This window comes from Castor canadensis, chromosome 11 (assembly GCF_047511655.1).
Source record: "Castor canadensis chromosome 11, mCasCan1.hap1v2, whole genome shotgun sequence".
Classification (NCBI taxonomy): Eukaryota; Metazoa; Chordata; class Mammalia; order Rodentia; family Castoridae; genus Castor; species Castor canadensis.
The window spans coordinates 82,022,922-82,045,296 of NC_133396.1; the positions used below are offsets into that span (position 1 = coordinate 82,022,922).

The 22,375-nt window shown below is 42.8% G+C and overlaps 1 protein-coding gene across 11 annotated transcripts in view; it reads right to left on the minus strand.

The window, feature by feature from the left end:
• Cacna1e (calcium voltage-gated channel subunit alpha1 E) overlaps window positions 1–22,375 on the minus strand; it is a 477,885-nt gene that overhangs the window by 214,087 nt on the left and 241,423 nt on the right. For all 11 annotated transcript variants that reach the window (XM_074047300.1, XM_074047306.1, XM_074047299.1 and 8 more), the window contains 3 exons: window positions 10,805–10,908; window positions 9,615–9,767; window positions 7,595–7,776 (listed from right to left, as the gene is read on the minus strand). In XM_074047300.1, the coding sequence (XP_073903401.1) occupies window positions 7,595–7,776; window positions 9,615–9,767; window positions 10,805–10,908 (439 nt within the window). The remainder of the gene's footprint in view (window positions 1–7,594; window positions 7,777–9,614; window positions 9,768–10,804; window positions 10,909–22,375) is intronic.

Sequence of the window (22,375 nt, forward strand, 5' to 3'; positions counted from 1 at the left end):
TTGGAAAGTAGCTCAAGTCATGTTGCCTTTCTCCTCCACACCCTCCAATTGCTTCCCATCTCACTCAGGGTAAAAACCAGAGTCTTTACAATGGTCAGGAGGTCCATGTGATCTGGCTGTCTGCCCCATCTCCTCCTGACCTCATTTCCTGGTGTTACCCCTCAACTGCTGCACTCCTACACACTGGCCTCCTTCTGCAAGTCTGCTTGACACATACTCATCTTGGGATCTTTGTACTGCCATCCCAGCAATGGAGACACTCTTGCTCCCACATAACCATTTGGCTCACTCTCTCACCTAGTTCAAATCTTTTTTCAAATGTCATCTTCTCAGTGTGCCCTCCCCCCCACCACAGCAGTTCCTTTTAGAAGTAAAACCAACTTCTCCCTTCCCCACTTAATTTTTCTTCACTGCACCTATCACTATCTGATTCAGTCCATGTTTTGGTTATTTAATTCTGTGGAAATTTTCCTGCTGGAATGGAAGGGACCTTTCTAGGTTTATTTTCTGTGTATCCCCAGCATCTAGAACAGTACCTGGCACATAAAGGGCATTCACTAAATACTTGCTAAATGAATAATGAGTCGATGAATGAGTTTGTAACTACTATGAATGTCAAGTCTGTACTGTGTTCTGGAAACACTTTCTCCTTCCATCTACCCTCTTTCCTGCTTGAAGAGCCTGGCAAATAGGGTGCTGCCCACAACTCAGGAGGAATTAGGAGGAAGTTAGCATAGCTCCTCATTAAGTGCATACACACCTTGCCTCCCAGCCTTCATGGGAAAGGCTGAAGACTCATTTCCAGAATCCCTCCATGGATCTGACAAGTCACAGATATCAGATTACAAGTGTCAACTGTGCTATAGGGTCCCAGATTCTTGCAGGGAAGGCCAGATGGCAGATAGTAATGTGGGGAGGAAAAAGTAGTCTATTCTAGAGCATGACTGACACTGGATACAAATGTCGACAAATGTTACTGTATATCTGATCCCCGGACAGAATTGGTGCTCCATACCATGGTCACAGGCTCCTGTCACTTACTTATCCAATGAGGTTTGCCTATGTTCCACTATAACCAGGGAACCTGGAGAAGGTGATGGGGCATAATGAAAACAAAGATGAGTAGATTTATTTCCTAGTGCCAAGGACCTCAGAACCCAAAGTGTCAAACCAGTGTCAAACCAGAACCAAAACATCAGAAGTACTTCAAGAAAAGGTAGTTGTCATCAACCCCAAGATATGATCTCATTCACTCTACTTGCTTACACATAAACACCCCTAAGCAAAATCTCAATGATACAAACACAGAATAGACAGATGTTAACAAATTTAGCATGTGTTAACTATGTGAGCTGGGAGAAGGCAACTTAAAAGAGAGTCACAGGCATTGCTATGGACCAAAAGATTGTTGAAGAGTAGGAAGATGCTCAGAAGATGCCTATCCAGGTTACAAATTGCCCGTTTTTGCCAAAAGCCAGTGAAAATTTTAAAGTCTCCTCCTACCTCAGAGCATCGTAAGCAGTCCCAACAAGAGATGCAGGCAAACCCACAAAGGTGTAGGAATAGCACAGTTCCAGGAATCTCTGCACCTGCATGTGTATCAACAGCAAGTGAGAAGAGACACTGCTTGAGTTACAGACATGCAAATGAAAATACTGGACTTTAAAAGCAGAGACTTGAGTAGCTTCTGACAGGGACTGGGAACCTTTATAATCAGTATACTAGTCCTGATACAAAAAAACAGCTGATGGAATCAGCAGACAGCATAAAAGTAGAATGACAAGGAGAACAAGACTGAGATCACAATCAGGACAAAGTCAGTTCTCTTGGCCACACCTAGCCCCAGTGAAGAGGATTAGACGTTAATACCAAAGTCACAGTAACATTTGCTGAGTGAACAGCACTGATTCGAGGAAGAACATATGTGCAGGAAAAAGAACACCTATCAGTTTAGGAGAAATAAAGTCAATTAAATTAGTAGGTATAGGGAGAGTTTGCAAGTTGAGAAGGCCTTTGGGAGAGACAGTAAAAACAGGTAGAAGCAGTCAGCAAAAATGTAGACTGTTTTGCATTCTTTCCACCACATAACAGAGGGAAGCCAAGAATACAGTTGGAGTTTAACCAAGCAGAGCTGGAATTTTGGTAGAAACTAAATTGAGCCTGGGCAACTCTGGGTTGCCCTGACAACGGAAACCAACTGCCCCACGCCCTTACAATAAAACATTATAATGAGAAAAGACACATGCAAATACAGATAATAGTGATCAGTGGCAAAGCAATACAAAGTCAAGGGTGGCCCTTGGGAAGAGTCTGAAAAGGGATACAACCAGAGGGAGACATTTACATTGAACACGAAATGGTTAAAATGAGCCCACATGCTTGAGAGAACTTCTTTGTAGTATGTAAACCTGAAAGTTCTCCTATGGCTTGGGAGTAATGGACACCAATAAATCTTGCATACTTGTTGCCACCATTGTGTAGAATGGACAAGGGACTGGGAAATAGGGCTCCCTTCTCTAAGTGCTCTGTATGCTTGTATGCGTGGACTGAACCTTTCTGGAATGACAAATGGGAAAAAGAGAAAATGATACATTTTATTGGTGGAGGGAGTGGTAATAGATCAGTGAGTGATATTTCTGTGTACAGAAACATACATATATGTATGCCTGTACTTCTCATACTGAGCAAGTAGGTTAGGCAGTTAGCTAAAATTCAGTATAACTAAGACAAAAGAATCCCTGGGAAGCCCAATTATGACCTAGCTGTGATGTTAAAGGGCAGAAAGAAGAAAAACCAGGATGTACCAGAATGAGGACACTACATGGACTAATAGAGAATTCAAACCCCCCACAGTTTAAAAAGCACAACCAATTAGAACATTGAGGGCACAGCCAACCAGAATGCTGCTTTCTGCACACCTCATTAGCATAGAGATTGAGCTAGCTTTGGGGTAAATGGATAAAACCATATTAGTTCTCCAGCACCCTCTCCTGGGACCCCTCCAAGCTCGGGGAGCTCTACTCCTTGCTAATTTTCTATCTCAATAAACTCCTGCTTTACTTGCTGTCATTGTATATAACTGTCATCCTTCGACATTGCTAGACAAAAACCCCGGGCTCAGACAGAGCAAGTCAGTAATAATACTAAGTTAACTAGTTCGTTAATTTCACGGTGTGCAACCACTATGTGTGTATATATACAAATTTTTTCATTACAAAGTATAAATGAAAATTAAATAGAAAAAAAAGTCAGATACTCTTGATATTAGAATCTGCAAATTTTCATCCAAGATTTAGGCACTGTCTCCAACTTTCAATGGGCATAACACACTGAAAGGAATGGTAGGTAGACTTGTTTACATGGTTACTTTCCTCCTTCTGCCCAACCCCTTTTCTCTCCAAGACTAATGGTTGACTTGGGGTAAATAAAAAGCTCATATGATGTGACTCCACCATAAATGTTAAGCTCTATGCCCAAGTGTGGGAACAGTCAGCCTCTCTGGGCCTTCCCTTCCAGTGGTAGGAGACCCTAAGACTGGGAACTGTGTCCAGCTCCTACAACAGAGCCCTGACTGGGTCATACTTCATGCCCCAGGGCTTTGTCCCATTGAAGCCTAGCTTTTGCTGGCTCTCTTAGGGAAGGACTTTGTCTTTGTTCCACAGATTGGTAATTGGGCACCTTTTTCATTCAAATTCCCCTGAATCAAGGCATAGAGCTCTACCTAACTATTGCTATCACCTCTGCCAGTAATTCCTGGCTCCATGCCCGGTTCTAGCTCCAGTGCTTTGAAAAGTAATGTCCTTTCAGAGTGCAAATGAGTTCATTCTGGCCATGAGTCACTAAGTACTTCTTGGGAACCAATCCTACAGCTCAACTACTTTTCCTATCCCTAGATCCAGCCATCAGCATAGCAGGAGGTCTTTAGGAAACTGAAGCTTAATGACTAACAGGCATCAGAGGGTGTGAGTCTGCAGCCCTGGGAGCTGATACAACAAGAAGTTTCAGAGGATCTACAGTCTGTCTTCTCCCTGCTCCCTCTGTGAAGCAAAACTAAACAGGAAAGAAAGATCACTGTCTCTTTGTATAACCTCCATTGCAATGGCTGACGATAAAAGGAGGGATGGGAATTTAAAGAGGGACCACGAGGGCAGGGATCATGGCACTTTTGCTCCTTCTAGTACTTAGCACACTGCCTAGTATATAGTAGCTGTTCAGTTAATGTATGTTGAAAGAAAGAAAGGGAAAGAGGGAAGGAAGGAAAGAGGGAGGAAGGGAGAAAGGATAGAGGAAGGAGGGAGGGAGGGAAGAGGAAAGAAGGGAGGAAGGACAGACTAATGCAAGAATGCTGAACAGTTCTTCAGCTTTGCTCCTGCATGTGTTAGAGCCATGTAAGCCTTGGCTAAACAAGACCGACAGATCACACTTGTATTCTCAAATGCAACACTTCTCCTTTTACGCTTTCAGTGCATTTATCACATCGTTTAGGTGAGTCTACACATATAACTGAAGTACATCACTGCCAAAACCCCACAAATGACACTAGCCACTGCAAGACTAGTGCTATAATTTCTTGAGGCACCTGGCTCATCTGAGATGACCTTAAGGAGTCATCTCAAATGAGGGGTGACAGTGCTCATCAACATGGCCTTCCTTCCCTCCTTTCTGCTGCCTCCCATAGCTGGTGAGAATCCTAGAGTGTCTTCCAAAGCATTCTGGGTCACAACTAACCCTGGCCTTCCTGAGCACTGGCTGGTCCTTGAGACTTCTGCCCTTTGGAGTTTTAGCATAGTAGCCTGTGACTCTTTTCTGCCAAGCTTTTCGATTCTGCCTTGCTTATCCTGTATGGGAACAGATTAAAGTTAGCCATGGTGTCTGGAGAACTGGTTCCAGGACCACCATGGATACCAAAGTCCGAGGTTGCTTAAGTCACTTATATAAAATGAAATAGTATTTGCAAATAACTACACATATCCTCCCATATGCTTTAAATCATCTCTACATTACTTAATGTACCCAATACAATACAAATGCTATGTAAGTATGTGCCGCACTGTGTTGTTTAGGGAATAATGACACGAACAAAAAATCTATATGTGATTAGTACAGACACACCTATACTACACAGCACATGTCAGCAGCAACTTAACATTTTTCTAGAATATTTTAAATCCCCATTGGTTGAACCCATAGATTCAAAACCTATGAATAAGGGGGTGGGGGCAGGGGGGAGAAATAACCCAAGCCTTGTATGCACATATGAATAATAAAAGAAAAAAAAAACCTATGAATAAGGAAGGTTGACTATATTGGCCATCTGCTAAGTACACACGTGTACAGGATTCACACAATCCTTGCTCTGTGGGCATTACAATCTGGTAGTCTCCCCTAAGACATAGCATTTTCTTTCCCTCCAGTGTAAATGACATCCAGCACTCCTTCTAAAGACTGCTTTATATACATAATCCACACTGTGTCCCACTTACTGAGTTTTACACATGTGGAATCAGATTGAAGAGATCAAGAGAAGAACCAAGGGGAACAGAGGGACCTTAAGGCAAAGGCAGGCTAAGGAAGTGAGCATAAGAAGTGCCATTCTATAGCCATCACTAGTAACACCACCACCAACAGGTATTGGCGAGGATGCGGGGAAAAAGGCTCTTACACTGTTGATGGGAATGTAAACTAGTACAACCACTCTGGAAAAAAATTTGGAGGCTACTTAAAAAGCTAAACATTGATCTACCATTTGATCCAGCAATACCACTCTTGGGGATATACCCAAAAGACTGTGACACAGGTTACTCCAGAGGCACCTGCACACCCATGTTTATTGCAGCACTATTCACAATAGCCAAGTTATGGAAACAGCCAAGATGCCCCACCACTGACAAATGGATCAAGAAAATGTGGTATCTATACACAATGGAATTCTATGCAACCATGAAGAAGAACGAAATGTTATCATTCACTGGTAAATGGACAGAATTGGAGAACATCATTCTGAGTGAGGTTAGCCTGGCCCAAAAGACCAAAAATCATATGTTCTCCCTCATATGCAGACATTAGATCAAGGGCAAACACAACAAGGGGATTGAACTTTGGTCACAAGATAAAAGCAAGTGCACACAAAGGGGATATGAGGATAGGTAAGACACCTAAAAAATTAGCTAGCATTTGTTGCCCTCAATGCAGAGAAACTAAAGCAGATACCTTAAAAGAAACTGAGGCCAATAGGAGAAGGGGACCAGGAGCTAGAGAAAATGTTAGATCAAAAAGAATTAACCTAGAAGGTAACACACATGGACAGGAAATCAATGTGAGTCAACTCCCTGTATAGCTATCCTTATCTCAACCAGCAAAAACCCTTGTTCCTTCCTATTATTGCTTATACTCTCTCTTCAACAAAATTAGAGATAAGGGCAAAATAGTTTCTGCCGGGTAGCGAGGGTGTTGGGGGGAGAGGGAGAGGGTGGGGTGGGTTGTAAGGGAGGGGGAGGGGGTGGGGGCAGGGGGGAGAAATGACCCAAGCATTGTATGCACATATGAATAATAAAAAAATAAAAATTAGAAAAAAAAAAAGAGGTGCCATTCTAACAGCAGCTGCCTTGGGGGCACTGCTGGGTGCACAGAGGGTACAGTTCTTTGTTACCATCTGCCTAAACTGCCTTGCCCAGTGAGGTTCCATGTGCATGAAACCATACACAGCTCCAACCCCTCATGATTTCTCAAAATCAGACTCTGGAAGGCAGAAAAGACTTCATGGTCACCATGGTTAATTTCTGTCTCACTGCAGAATTCCCCAACATCCCTGACAGGCAGCTAAACAGCCTTATCTTATATACCAACTCAAAACCTGCCAAACATATTCGATCATGAAGATCACCAAGGGCACTGTAAAAGGCACTTCTCACCATCTATACAAAACTGCCAAAAATCAGAATGTCCACAGAGGGAGCATGGGAAGCTGAATTATCAGCAAGTGTTCCTGGTGAGCCTGGCAGCTAACCGTGTTTCCTCTGCACTTGCAATGCAGTAGTTCTTGACAGCAACTGCATATTAAAATCAGCAAGGAAGTTTAAAAAAAAAAATGTCAATGACAGGCCTTCGCCCCTAGATGTTCCTACTTAATTGGCCTGGAGTGAAGCCCAGGCGATATAATTTCTAAAACTCCTGGCTGATTCTAATGGGCAGCTGGGGTTGAAAACCACGTTAACTGCTTCCCAACCTGATGGTGAGCTCTTTGGGCACAGTAACCGAGAGCCCTACATCTACTAGTTCACCTCACTGTACCCCACCACCATGTGGAACCAAAATAGTCTATAACTGTTAAGGTGATCCATTTACCTCATTTGTTCACCCATCTAGTACAGAATGCAATCTCCTAACTGTATGAAGAGGCTTATGTACATCTACTTAGCAAAAAGGCAGACAAAGCAGGGATATGAACTGCTAAGGCTTCTCACAGTTCAACCTCCTCTCCCCCAAAAAAACATATCCCCAGTCTTTCCTTTCCCCAGATGGAGCAGCCCAAACGACCCCAGAAGCCTCCCTCCAGGCTTCTACCCTCTCTCCCATCCCGCCAAGCTCTACTCACATTGTACAACACAGTGGTCCACCCTTCCATGGTGATGCACTGGAAGACAGTCAGCACAGCAAAAAGGATGTTATCAAACTGGGTTATCCCATCATTGGGGCCAATCCAGTCTTTGCATTCATAACCCGCTGGGCAGCCCTGCACACCGCATGGGTGTGGGGGGTCAAATCCCTCGAGAATACCTGCAGACACATTTGGAGGGTGGGGAATAAAAATACATGGTAATTAGCATGAGCTGGAAATTACCCCAGGAAGCTACAAAGAAGTGACTCACTGCCAGAGAGAGGAGTTTGCCCTTCTTGCCTCAGCTCCCTCCCCTCTGTGGTCTCACTTCATGTGTGCAACCCAAAGTTTCCCATTCACTTTTGAAAACAGAGCCTCTCCTCTACTCTCTGCAGATCCCAACCTCCTCGCCTGAACTACCACAGGAATTTGCGAGACTGAATCATACAGAAGACTTTGAGATAAAGACAGAATCTTACTGATTTTCCAACTTCAGATACCAGAATAAACCCCGAGTTTTTCTCTAGGTTTCTTGGGGACAGTTAAACTACAGCCCCTTTTGTAGGTTTTAACTCCTTGTTTTTCTAGCAGACTCTGGCTTTGAATAAAAGGTAAAAATGAAAAATAAAAGTCATTTGAAGATTTGTTTCACACAGTATTGGAGCTGGAGGCTCACACCTGTAATCTTAGCTGAGATCAAGAGGATAGGGTTCAAGGCCAGCCTGGGGGGAAAAAAGTTCATGAGACCCCAATCTCAACCAATAGCAGGGCACAGTTGGCTTATACCTGTCATCCCAGCTACAGTAGGAAACATAAACAGGAGGATCAGGGTCCAGGCAAAAAGCAAAACCCTATCTTAAAAATGACCAGAGCAAAAAAGGCTGGAGGTATGGCTCAAGAAGTAGAGTATCTGTCTAGCAAGCACAAAGCCATGAGTTCAAACCCTAGTACGGCCAAAACAATTTTTTTAAAAAAAAATCATGGTAAAGGCACATGGTACTGGGCCTGTAACTCCAACTACTCAGGAAGCATAGATCAAGGGATCATGGTTCAAGGCCAGTCTGGGGGGAAAAAAGTTAGTGAGACCCCATCTCAACAAATAAGCTGGGTGTAATTAGTGGTATATGTCTGTGACAAGAGATGTTATAGACAGGAGGATCTTGGTGTGAGGGCAGCATCAGACAAAAATACGAGACCTATCCTGACTAAAGCAAAAAGGACTGTGAGCATGGCTCAAGAGATAAGGTCCCTGCCTCTGAGAGTCCCTGAATTCAAGACCTCAATATCACTATCAAAAAAAAAAAGGTACCTATTTGGGATTCCGCAACCTGTCTCCCACTCCCTTTCATCTTAGGTACTTACTCAACTTGAAAAGAACAAATAAGATATAGAGATGAAAATTTGGGGTTGGTACATCCCACAACCTCCCATTGCCAAACCAAGCTAAAAGCTCCTTCAGGTCTCCAACACTACATGTGGGTCAAACTAGAGTGAGGGAGAATGTGAGATGAACATGAAATTTTGGAAGCTGTCTCCATAGATCCAGTGGGGCCCAAGTCTAAGTCAAGTTTCATGGGTCTCACTGGCCTGGTGGCCAAAGATGCTACTGCATAAAGCATCTTATTCAGACAGATGGGTTTAGTTTGCATTCTGATGTCCTCTACCATGGGATGGGGAATGGAAACTGCCTATTTGAAACCCTCCAACTGCAAACCTAGAAGTGTATTTGCTTTGCAGTATCAGTTTTGAGTGGAGATCTTTAAGCTGATTGTGCCTCAGAAGGCTGCTGACTGGGAGAAATGACTCAAGCCTTGTATGCACATATGAATAATAAAACAATAAAAATAAAAAAAAAAAAGAAGGCTGCTGACTTAGGGCATTTCTGATTCTAACTCTAGAATCAGAGGAGTGGGATAGAACATACTTTTCCAACTAGGCTCCATGTCCTGAAATTATCTCCTTGACCAGCGTGGAAAAGCAGATGAACTGTGCATCTTCTGAACAATTGTTCACATACCTGAATTGTTCATGAAGCATGCTCGATGTAACTTTCCACTGTAGAACTCCAAGCCAATGATGGCGAACATCAGGATGGCAAAGAAGAGCAGAAGCCCGATCTGCAGAAGAGGCACCATGGCCTTCATGATGGACTTCAACACAATCTGCAGGCCTAGAGGGAGGAAGGGAGATGGCATGGAGCTCTCGCTCAGCACCACCTGACAGGACAGGTCTGTTCACTCTGCTTGAGGAGGAGCAGGGCAAGTCTTCCAAGGAAAGGATCCATTGCTCATAGGATGACAGAGAAAGTTCACAAGGAGCTAGCCAGGACAAGTCAAGGTGAGGACCACCATTGCATCTTCTTCTTCTCCCGCCTCCTTCCTCCTCACCATTCTCTGATCAGTTACTGTTATACTGTCTTCTGTTTCATCTATATTGTTTTCTGGATTCCAAACACATTGTTAGAATGTGTTTCTTACCTAAAGGAGACTTCAGACCTATTCCTGCTAAGCTATCAATCTGACAAGAGCAGGGAGAAAGTTGATCTCCCTGTCACTCTATCTCAAACTCAGTTCTTCCATCCACTATGGGTAAAGCACAGTTGCTACAACCACTGTTCAGAAAGTGCCCCAATCTTTGACCCAGACATGGTACATCTAGGATTCTAGCCTAAGAAAATAATTCAAGATTTGGAAAAAGATTTGCAGTACTCTTCAGAGTACTGTAAGAGTAGTTCAAAACTAGAAATAACCTATCTTTTTTATATGTTGTTCAGTCACATAAGATGGTTAAGTAAAGCGTGACACATACAGAATTTTTGAAGTCAGGAAAATAAAATACTTATTTCAGCATACAAAACTACATATATGTAATGATTCCAATATATTAAAATGCACAGGAAGAAATGAACGAAAAAATGTACCACAGTATTAGCAAAAGTTATTTCTGAGTGAGAGGATAAAGAGTGATGTTCATTTTCTTTTTGTTGCTTTCTTTACTTTCCAAATTTTCTATAAAAATATTCCATTATCATTTAAATCTGAAAAGTTAAATTTAAAAGTGCAAAATGTTATGCCCAATTTCTGCATGTCTACTATGCATTACTACAAGGGCTTCCTTTCAGGAGGAATTGTTTCCCATTTATCCCAAATTATCTTAGATCCCAGATCCAGTTAAGGACACATCAGTAATTAAAAAACAAGTGCTCACTAGGTATTCCTGACACGAGCTTCAAGGGCCTCAACACACGCACAGCCCGGAGGGTCCTCAGGTCCACATGGGTGTTGAAGTGGGTTCCTGCAGTGGCCAGGATGCTGTGGATAGAAATACAGAAGAGCAAGGTTACTACAGTCTGTCTTTTCCCTCCTGTTCCACAGGGAGGCTGCAGCAGGCTCAGCCTGGAAAGCGCACAGAGCTTGTGCCAGCTGTGTGTGGGTGCACCTGAGCCTGGGTGAATCACTCGTGGTGTCAGTGGAATTAAATTTAGCCATCTGGGTTTCACTTTGCAGACAAAGAAAAGTTATTATATTGGAATCCTAGTCCCAAATCATGAACAGAACAATACAAAGTCCCCACTATCCACCCCACACCTGTCCCAATCCTGGTCCCTCAATCTCCTTTCTACCCCTTGGCAAACTCCTCCTCCTCTTTCCAACCTACCGGACACTCACATTTTTTATTTTAAAGTTTTCCTAAATTCCCTTACCTCCTGTCTCCTTCAGGGAATTCCTCTGGATTAACTGCAATTAAGTAGTAACTCACTCTTTCTTACCTGGACACTTAGAATTCTTAACAAACAAGTCAATTACACTGATGCTCACTCACAGTTGGCAGTAACTTCCATGGTCATCTGACATTATTAGTATTTTTACAATTGTCCCCGAACCACTGTTTGACCTGGACTGGGTTTCTTTGCTTCCATTTTCCTACCTTCCATAGATATATCCAGAAATACACACACACAAAAGAAAACAAAAATTCATAAGAATCCTATTAGACTGTATATACCAAGTGCCTTGTCTTAATGAGACAGTTTATGTCATGGAATTCCATGACCAAGCAGGTACTACGGTGGAGACAAGGACACACACATAACAAAGAACTAAGAGTTAAAGGTTAAGGTCATGACTCATTCACTTGAGAACTGGGCCACTTTTTACAAGTTACTCAACTCTAGGTGCCTCACTTTTCTCATCTACAAAATGGAATTTGCCATGGCCTAGTTGTAGAAATAAAATGACATGGTAATGAATATTAAGAGTGTTCTTTTTTTTTTTCTGTTGACCTGCTGCTTCCAGCAACAACCTTTATTATTAGTATATGTTATCTTCTTTTAGCTACATCAGGGTAGTTTTACTGCTTCTTTAGGGAGATGTTTCTAACAGTTTTCTGCACACTGAATTAAGAGTGCTCTGGACCAAGCATGCCAGTTCATGCCAGCACTCAGGAGGCAGAGGCAGGAGGACCACGAGTTCAAGGCCAGCCTGGGCTACATGGCAAGACCCTATCTCACAAAATGAAACCAACACAAAAGAGTGTTTTAGAAACTACAATGTGCACAATGAACATTGTTTCTGTCATAAAGATTAATTTAAAATTTGCTGGTTTTAGTCTTCTTTCTGCAAGAACACACTGTTGATCTCTCATAACCTTCTCCTGGACTCTCAGCTATCCTGAACCACTGGGAAATGAGTCATTTAGAAAACTGGGTTTTCTATTAAAGTCAGAGGGTAGCAAGAATGATTTATTGTATTTAATTATTTTTGGAGGAACCTCTCTGAAATATTTCAAGTATAGAAGAAGATACTTAAAGTGCCTTCAATATTCGACAAGTCTTTAATACTCAAAACAGAACTGTCTGAAAGTTTATGCAGATGCAGGATCAATAGGTACCAATAAAAATGCAAGTGTAGGACAACATAATCATAACAGGGACTGTGAAGGAGCAGCACGGCCGGCACACTGTGGACTGCTGTGAGGCACTCCCAGCGCTAGCTGTATTCAAGAACAAACTCAGGGCTATGGAGAAGGAGTGATGGGCACCCACAGTGGGTTGACCAGTGGAGAGTTCTTTCGACTTTAAGACTCTATAATTCTACATTTGCATTACCTCAAAATAGGAAACAGAAAGAAATCCTACTCTCAAAAAAGAACTTTAGAATCTGTACAAGTTTTGGACGTTCTCCACATGTTTGTCCATTAGCTGAAAAGAAGAATCTCTGGTGTGGCTTTTGACTCTATTTTCTAAGGTCAAAGAAAAACATCAGGGATAGGGTGGTATAACTTCTAATAAGTAGGGAAAATTAAAAAGAAAAAAGAACAAGGAGAAACATGGAAAATAGAACTGGGGTAAAAAAGGACAGAGATTAAAAAAAAAAAAGTAAAGCCAAGAGGAGAGAGATGAAGAAAAACTTTAAGGATAGGTAAAGCGGTGCAGAACCACAGGAAAATGGGTCACTGTTCTGCTTCCTCCTGTAACAAAGGCAAGGCACATGGCACTGAGTCTCCTCTTCTGCCCAGACGTGAAACTCTCCTTTCACTGTGTCTACAAATGCAGTGTGCAGAACCTGCACTGCTCAGAAACTACAGCTGTTTCCTAGGATACCCAAGTACTCATGAGATGCTCTTTCATGTCATACAAAGAGCTGCTAGAAATAAAAACTCCATCCTCAATCCCGAGTTTAACAGGTATGTTTCAGTATATGAAGGGAGAAGGAGAAAGACAAAACTGAAAAGCAAAGAAGGCTCAAGCATGGAAGGAAAAACATGGCAGTGGGAAAGGAGAATAAGATGCTGGGAAAGTGACTAGTAAAACATGGAGATGCAGACAAGAAAAAAAATAAGAAATAAAGGCTGTTGGAGAAGCAAATGCCAGAGAAGCAGGAAAGCTCACACAGGACAGAGAATAAGAGTAAAGCAAACTTGAAAGAGAGCAGTGAATACATGGTATTTACGCAGGGGTCTCACTTAGACAGCCATGAGATATCTATACTCCTGCTACCAAGTGCAGACTGTGACTTAAAATAACACACCTTGAAGCATAATAACTGAGGTGTTACAGAGCACTTCAAATATAGGAAACACTGCAGTGGCAAATATAGAATGCTTACTATCTGCTAGCATTTTTACATGTTATCTCATTGAATGCTCAAAAATACCCCAATATGACTATTGTCTCCATTTCATAGAAGAGGAAAACAAGGCTCAGAAAAAATTCAAAGGTTAAAAAGTGAAAGTCAGTTCTCTTCTGATGTTAAAGTCAATTCTCTTCCCATTCTGTCATCATGCTGTGTGATATTGTCCTAGAACAGGTCAGCTCCATTGTTCCCTAGTCCAGTGTGTAGCCAAAAATACCAGGTCACAATGTTCTGTCCCTAAACAGGTGAGTAAAGTTGATTCCCTTCATTCAAAGGCCACAAACCACCAAGTACCACAGATTCAGCACTGATCTCTTCCAAAACCCTTTCCCATGTACTATAAAATTGCTTAAAGTGGCAACAAAGGCTGTTGAGATACTTATATCTACACACATGGAGAGACACACGTGCCAAAAAAACAGAGGGTGGTCACCCAGGATAAATCCAAAGCTAAGTTAATAAAAACCAAAGCTCTCTGCTGTCCCCAGAGGCATACGGCTATACTGTTCAGGAAGAGAGGCTGCATTTTCCATTTCTTTTCTCCTCTTGCCTGGTAGAAAGAGAAACAAACCAAGGGTCTTTTAAGCATTAGGCCCAGGATTGCCTCCTGAGCTTCAGAAATGACCTGTTGCCTCTGCCCATAAAAACACCAAGGGAGAACTGGATTCACTTTTGAAAGGTAAGTTGACCATTAATTAGCATCTGTGAAATTAATTAGCATCTGTGAAAACAGGCGGATTAACACTAGCAAAGAGTGTTAAGTGTTTAACCAACTTACATTATGAGGCAACCAGGAGAAGGCAGGAAGGAGTCTAATTCTAGTTGGGTTCCTGGCAGAGCTGAAATTGGATGTTATTCTCTTGCATAGTCCACATAGTGAGTGGCTGTGTCCACTAAAAGCATTCCATAGTGGTTGGGTCCTTCATTTCTCTTACTACTGGCCTTCCAAGATGGCACCAACATCTGTCACGTCTTTCCTCTAAAGCATCTCTTGCATTCACCTCTGGCTCTCAGCCTCCACCCTGCCATGACCACCTCCCCCTTTCTTTCTCTCCCAGTCTAAACAACATGATTTAGGTCTTGGGGCCCAGATGATATTATATTTCCTCCTTGGAAAAGGTCTACAATCCTAAAGTGCTTGGAATTTGAATTCTAAGGAAAGGGGTAATATGCATGCTGGCCAATCTGGCTAACTTCAAATCCCACTTCCAGGATCTATGTAAAACTGTGTGCTACAGTTTTCTTATCTGTACAATGGGCATAATGCCTTCTTTGAAGACTGATGAACTGATGTACCACAGTAGTTCCTGTTCATAAGCAAGAGAAACAGATTTTAGCGTCTTAAAGCTAAAAACTTTGCACCACCCAATCCCCCTGAAAAGGTATAACATACAGAAGATGTCAGCAGCTCACAGTATTGAATGGATATTGGAACATTAGGCTGGGCAAACAGGAAAGCAGGAACCTTGGTGTGGTGGGGCTGGCTGGGTCCTAATCCAAGGAACCTGTGAATGTTACCTGAGCTGATGAAAATAAGTTCCCTCATGTCATTAAGGATTTTAAGGTGGAGAGATCAGCCTGTATTATCCAGTTGGTCACTAAATGCAATCACAAATGTTCTTAGGACAGGAAAGCAGATTAGATACAGAAAAACCAACAATGTGAGAATTGAAGCAAGATGCTATCCTTGCTGCTGGTTTTAAGATGGAGAAAGGGTCCCAGAGCTAAAGAACATGAGGAATGCAGCTCCAGAAGTGGGGGAAATGAGGAAATGAAATTTCTCCTTAAGTCACAGGTTCCACTGAACATCATCTAACCGTATTGGGACAGTTCTGTACCACTTCCAAGGTAAGCAATACCCCACAACCACCAAGAGCTCACCCAAAAGGGAGATCATGGACCATCTAAATAAATAAGTAAATAACTTTTTTAAACAGTATCTACAACCACTTGGCTCCTAGAAAGTACTTGATGGATTGCTGTTGCAGAAGAAGAAGAGGAAGAATGTATTCACTTTCTCACCTATAAAATGAGGTGGCGAGGCAGGAGGACCTCTTGGACCACTTCCAGCTCTGAGGGAGATCCTTAGCCACAGCCTGCCCAGGTGGTGTCCACTCCTTCAGCTCACACCCATCTCCCCCTCCTTGAAACATTCTGAGAGATGTTCAATACTTCAACACCTAGTTACATGTGGTTCTTACACCCCAGAATAAAAGTCTGATTGTCAATGATAATTAATTAAATCCTCCCAACTCACTTCAAAGCTGACTCACTGATGGGAGAAACTTCCATCTGTTATGGCCCCAAGAAATACTCCAACTCAAGGGTTGTGGGTGCTGATACACTCTGACCAGAGAAGATTGGCCAGACTTATCCACAGACACATCTGTGGAGCTGTACGGGCCCATGGCATCAATGTAATTGGAGAGCTAAACTGAGGGTGATTTAACCACACGTGTAAATCATTATGATGCATCATCAAAAGTCCTCTGCATTACACAGAATGTTTTGTTCTCCATTTCCTTTAAATAAATTACTGAAAGTATGATTTGATTTGGGAATCAATTTCTGGAGACTTCACTTCATTTTATTAAAAAAGAAAAAGTCCTGTGTATTCAACTGTTCACATAGAGACAAGTCAAAACAACAGCAAAAATAAACCCCAATTTGACCAAAATGTATTAGAGGGAGGATGAGGCTAGGAAAGGGAAAGCCAATGGTCAGGCCAGCCCAATTCCCAGTCCCTGCAAGCAGCCTTCTCCTCCTTCCACCCACTGTGCTGGGGCCCTCGTGATGCTAGTGGGATTAGCTCCATCAAAGAGCCCAGGACCCACTCAAGACCTAATAGAGGAAAAGATGGGGATAGCATTTGTCCTCAGGAAACTTAATGAAAGATACAGGCACTAAATAGACCACAATTTGTAGTGAGTTAGAAGGTCCAGGAAAAAAGACTCAAAGATGGAGTGTAGACACACAGATGAAGAGCACCTCAACATAGGGAAAGGCATGCACAGGAGGACCAGTGGTAGACAGGAGATCTGTGTGTTTGAAAACCTGAAACTAAGCTGGTCTGGCTGAAACCTAGTGAGTCAGGTGGAATGGAGAATGAAGAATCTAAAGAACTGAGAAGTGCCATAAAGTAGACTTTTAAGGTGTGTTAGTTTGGACTAAGCCTAGCAGTGCTCAAAGAACTGAAACTCAGAGGCTCAAATGTGGTGATGGAAATCAGTCAACCACAACCACATCGCTACTCTGAGCTCAAAAGAGTTTCCCTGATTGAGCTGGGTGTGAAGGTTCATGCCTTTAATCTAGGCTACTCTACCCAGGAGGTAGATATCAAGAGGATTTCAACTCGAGGCCATCCCAGGCAAAAAGTTGGCAAGACCCCCATCTCAACCAATGGCTGGGCATGGTATCATCCCAGTTCCAAGGGAAGCACAAATAGGAAGATCAAGATCCAGGCCAGCCAGGGGATAAAGTGAGACCCTATCTCCAAAATAACCACAGCAAAGCAAAAAGGACTTCTGGAGTGGCTCAAATGGCAGAGTGCCTTCAAACCCCCGTACAGCCAAAAAAAAAAAAAAAAAAAAATTAAATAATTTCCCTGACTGAACCATTGGTCTCTCACCTTTCTCCAACCCTAGGCCCAGTTACTACAGCCAAGTGTTGATCTTGGTCTCTATACTGGAATTAATGCCACCTTCTAGCTCCATACACCCTCCAGAGGGGCAGCTGCTGCTTGCCTTCTTCAAAGCAATTTCCCTGATAGCAGAGCTATCCTGAGGTCATGCATGCTGCAGAGGTCAGCCTCTCTCTAGACTCCCTGTGGGTGAACCTAGATGAATCTAAGTAAGTCGTCCATTGTTCTGAGTTGACTGGTTTAGGGATGGAAAGATAATGGAAGAGTGTGCAACTGACCTAGGCTCTAGAACAAGAGTTTTCAACCCACCCCCACCTTATTTGTTTACCATAGGCTACAGTCATAAATGTATTTTACATTGCAAGCAGGATGCATATATATAATTTTATGTTTCATAAAACACTTTTCTGTGTGATATATTTTCTCTTTTGTTATTCTTTTTTATGTTTCCTGCTTGTTGCAAACAACTACATAAATTCCATGATCCTCTAGTTGTGGCTGACCCAAAGTTTGAAAATTCCAGGTGTAGAGACCAGCAACACACACATCCTCTCTAGGGAGTCTGTTCTCAAGGGGTCAGGATGCACCAAAGTGAGTGGTTTCTATAACAGCATTGTGTAGCTTCAGCTTCTTGGTGCTTTCCCAGAACGATGAAACAGTTTGCCTTGAAAGGTTTTACTGAATTTTTCCAAGAACTTGGGAAAGGAGGGATCCTGTTCTCCATTATCTTCCAGTGCCTGAAGTAAAATGTGCAGTCTTGAGATTTCTCTCTCTCTCTCTCTCTCTCTCATACACTTCAAACCCATCATAAAGTAGCTGCTTATGATTTGTTTTGAGGGTTTTTTGTTGTTGTTTTGTTTGTTGTTTAGTAGTATCTATTACTCAACATTTATGGGTCTGAGTTAATTTATGGCCAACCTGGAATTTTCCTTTTTCTTCTATTTCTTTGACTGTCCCACAGATAATAAATGATAGACAGGGAACCCTATACTTCTTGGGAGGATGGGGAAGGGCAAACATGTCCTTTTATATAAGTTATGTGGAAGTTACAGGAGGGAACTAGTGGCTTTGTCTTTTGTAACAAAAGTAAGGCAGCCACTTCTGGAGTCTAAAGTGGGCTCCCCAATTAAATTTCAGAGAATTCAGTGGATAGTTCCAAAATATACCTTTTGATGACACGAAAAATCGTGGCCTAAAACTCCTGCTCCACCAACTGAAAGCTCAACAATTAAACCACGCCATCATAAGAAGAGGTTGTGCTGACATCTGACAACTGATAGTTCTTGGCTGTTGGTGGCTGACCTATGTATGATAGGAAATTTAGCAGCACCCCTGGTCTGTTACCAATAGATACCAATAGCAACCCTACCTTCTACCAGTTGTGACAAAATGTCTCCAGACATTGTCAAATGTCCTGTGGGAGCAAAAGTCACCTCTGGTTGAGAACTGCTATAGGAGGACCTCTGATAAAGGTTCCTTCATATGGAGCAATGCCTAATGCTGACTAAAGGCAATGGCACATGTTTATAACTAGACCCACCCACACAGGGAGAAAATATGCACAACCCTTCTCAGAGGGAAATGAGAGGTTGTCAGGATGACCCAAGCCACATGTCTTAAGTTGGAGACGCCACCACACCAACATTAATGAAACACCTCACTTTCTTTTTCAAATGCCTCCCAGAGGTATATCAAGAGAGACCCCAATGTGTGTCCAAAGGGAGCCTTGGTTCAAAGAGGAGTTTCCCCAAATGATACCAGCTAACAAATACAGAAAAACACAAAGAAGAGTTTTATTTGTTTAGCCTAGCATAACAGAACAGGGGCCAAGGTCCTAAAATGTTCCTAGGTTCTTTCTCTTTTCTGAGAAAATTCCCCAATTATGCACTCAGACTCAGCAAGGAGAAATACCAGGACATGGGCAGAAGCACTGTAATTGTCATTCGGGCCCAGAGGTGATGATAAAGGGAAAAAGAAAACTACCTTATTGTTTTACAGTTCATACAGCCCTGACCCATCTGGATACCACTATCCCCATTTCATAAGTTTAAAAATTAAGGGGCCAGGCATGGTGATACATGACTGTAATCCCAGCTACTCTGAAGGCAGAGGTAGGAGAATTAATTGCAGTTCAAGGCCAACCTGGGCAAAAGCACAAGACCTTGTCTGAAAAACACACTAAAAGGAAAAGGACTGGGAACATATGGCTCAAGTAGGACAGCACTTTCCTAGCAAGCATGAGGCTTTCGATCAGTCCCCACTTATACCAAGGAAGGAGGAGGAGGAGGGAGAGGAGAAGAGGGAGGGGGAGAAGGAGAGGAGAAGAAGGAGGAGAAGAAAGAGAAAGAGAAGAAGGAAGAAGAAGAGGGGGAAGAAGAGGAGGAGGAGGAAGAGGAGGAAGAAGGGGAGGAGGCACAAGAACAGGAAGAGGTGGAAGGAGAAGAGGAGGAGGAAGAGGAGGAGGAGGAAGATTAAGGGGAGGAAGAATAAGGGGGAAGAAGAGGAGGAAGAAAAGTAGGAGTAAGGGGAGGAGGAGGAATAAGGGGGAAAGAAGAGGAGGAAGGGGAGGAGGAGGAAGAGTGGGAGGAGAAAGAGGGGAGGAGGAAGGGAAGGGAAAGGGGGAGGGAGAAGATGAAGGGGAGGAAGAAATAATTAAGGCTCAGACAGAGAAACCTGTTAGCCTGCCTTTCTCTCATAAATAGTCAAACTGAGACAGAAACCCAGAAATTTAGATCAAAATTTGGAGTGCTTTTTGGTAGCTACAAAAGCTAGCAATATATCCCAAAGGCGCAAGTATTGGCAAACACTCACTCTAGGATGGCCACACAGCTGCCTCTCTGCACAGCTCTGTGCTGCCCTATGACTGCAGCATCCTGTGATGGTTACCAGAACTGCGCTTCAGAGAGTTGGCAACTGGTAAGGAAGGAGTATTGCTGCAGAGGGAAATCCCACACTGCAAGCACTCGCTAACATAAATACATGTTCTTTGAGTTATTTTTCTAGTACTGGAGAGGGATTTCTGTTGATCCTCAATCCACACACTTTCCCTTGCCAGGTCCCCCTCAGGACCAGGAACTAGCCATTGAGAGATGGCTAGCCAGGCATGAAGCAGGGCCTGGCTGTGGGAGAGGGTCAAGCCCCCAACACTGGCCTTGCTACAAGAATGCACTAATGAACTCCAGTGTCTGACTGGAGACTAGCCATGCAACCCAACACCATCCACACAGTGTGGCCGCCTACTTCCTGTACTGCCAATGCCTTCCACCCACACTCCAGCCCTGTAGATCTCCCCAAAACTGCAGCATCCTCGTGCAGCACTGCCGGGTGCAGTAGGTTCAGGGACAGGAGTTGCCTTCCCTGGCATGTTTGGACTCAGGGCAACAGAGTTTAGTTGATCTCTTTGGAAGCGGCTGAGGCCATAAAACAAAGACTCAGGTGCTGTTGTCAGCCAAGTTCTCTTTCTCTCAGAAGAGAGCTGGATGAAGCAAGAGGGAAGAGCAAAGCTGACCCCACAGAAGCAAGAATGGATGACAGCAGGAAGGATTCCACGGGACCTGGAGATGGAGCCAGCAGTTCCTAAGGCCTGGCTATTTCCGGATCTTTCTGCAACATGGTAGTTATGTGAGACATCCCCTTCCTGAAAGTCTCATGTTGCTCAAGGGAGTCCAAGGTAGGTTTCTGTCACTTACAATAACTACTCACCTTTTCTGTCCAGATAATACCCTTTGGAAAAAGAAGCCAAAATGCAAGTGACATAACAGGCTTAGCCAGACCTACATAAGCCAAGAGACATACAAGGTAAAAAAGAAAACCATACAATTAGAGAATGGGCAAGCTTTTTGTTTGTTTGTTTTTTGGCAGTATTAGGAGTTGAACTCATGGCCTTGCACGTGCTAGACAGGCACTCTACCACTGACCACTGGAGCCCAGGCCCCAGTCATTTTGGTGTTGGTTATTTTAAGATGTGCTTCCGCATGTAGCTGGAATGACAGGTGCTTGCCACCACACCCATTAGTTGAGAAGGGAATCTTACAAACTTTTTACCTGGGCTGGACTTGAACTGTAAACCTCCCAATCTCTATCTCCCAAGTAGCTAGGATTACAGGCATGAGTCACTGTGCCTGGCCTGGCCCTTTTATTAGTGTATATTAATTGTACAAAGGAGTTTCATCGTGATATTTCCATAATGCATATAATGTGCTTTGGGCAAGTTCACCTCCTTTATTGCTCTTTCTCATCCTTTTTAAAACAATTTACCTGGTTTCATTATTCTATTTTCCTACACGTGTATAATGTACTTCAATCATATTCACACACACACACCCCACTTTCATCTTTGTCTCTCCTGCTGGTTCATACATCCTAAACAGCTCCTCCTTCCTCCTTCCCCCTTTTACACTCATGTCATTCTTTTCCTTTTTATGTCTAGATTCTGCATATGAAAGAGAACATGCAATGTTTGTCTTTCTTAGAGTAGGAAAGCTTTTTTCCTTGATATCACCTTATGAAGCAGCTTAATTCCTAAAATACTGAAACAATGCTCCCTCTTCAATGTACTAGAGACTAAAAAATTATATTCACATGATTCTTGAGAAACTCAGTTCTTTCCCTAAGCATCAAACACCCATGACTGAGGGTTAACATTAGATGGGAAAGCTGACCAAAGGAGCTCTTCAAAGTAGGAGGAAAAAAAAACTCTAAGTAATAAAGTTTACCTTCTCACAGTGTTGTGGGTGGGACTGCCCTTTTTTAGCTGTCTGGGAAATAGTTGGCTTAAAGAATCTGTTTGAATTTATAGAAAACTTCTCAAATGAATGACCCCATGAAAACAGATCCATAAATTTTAGGAAAAACATATTTGTTCATTGTTCTCCTTTCCTTATTCTGCCTGAACTGCCTGAGAGATTGATTTGTATGACAGACATATGCCATCTTTCTTCTACTATGGCGAGTATTAAAAAAAAAAACCTAAATAATTTGCCATACTTTCACAGAAGACAAACC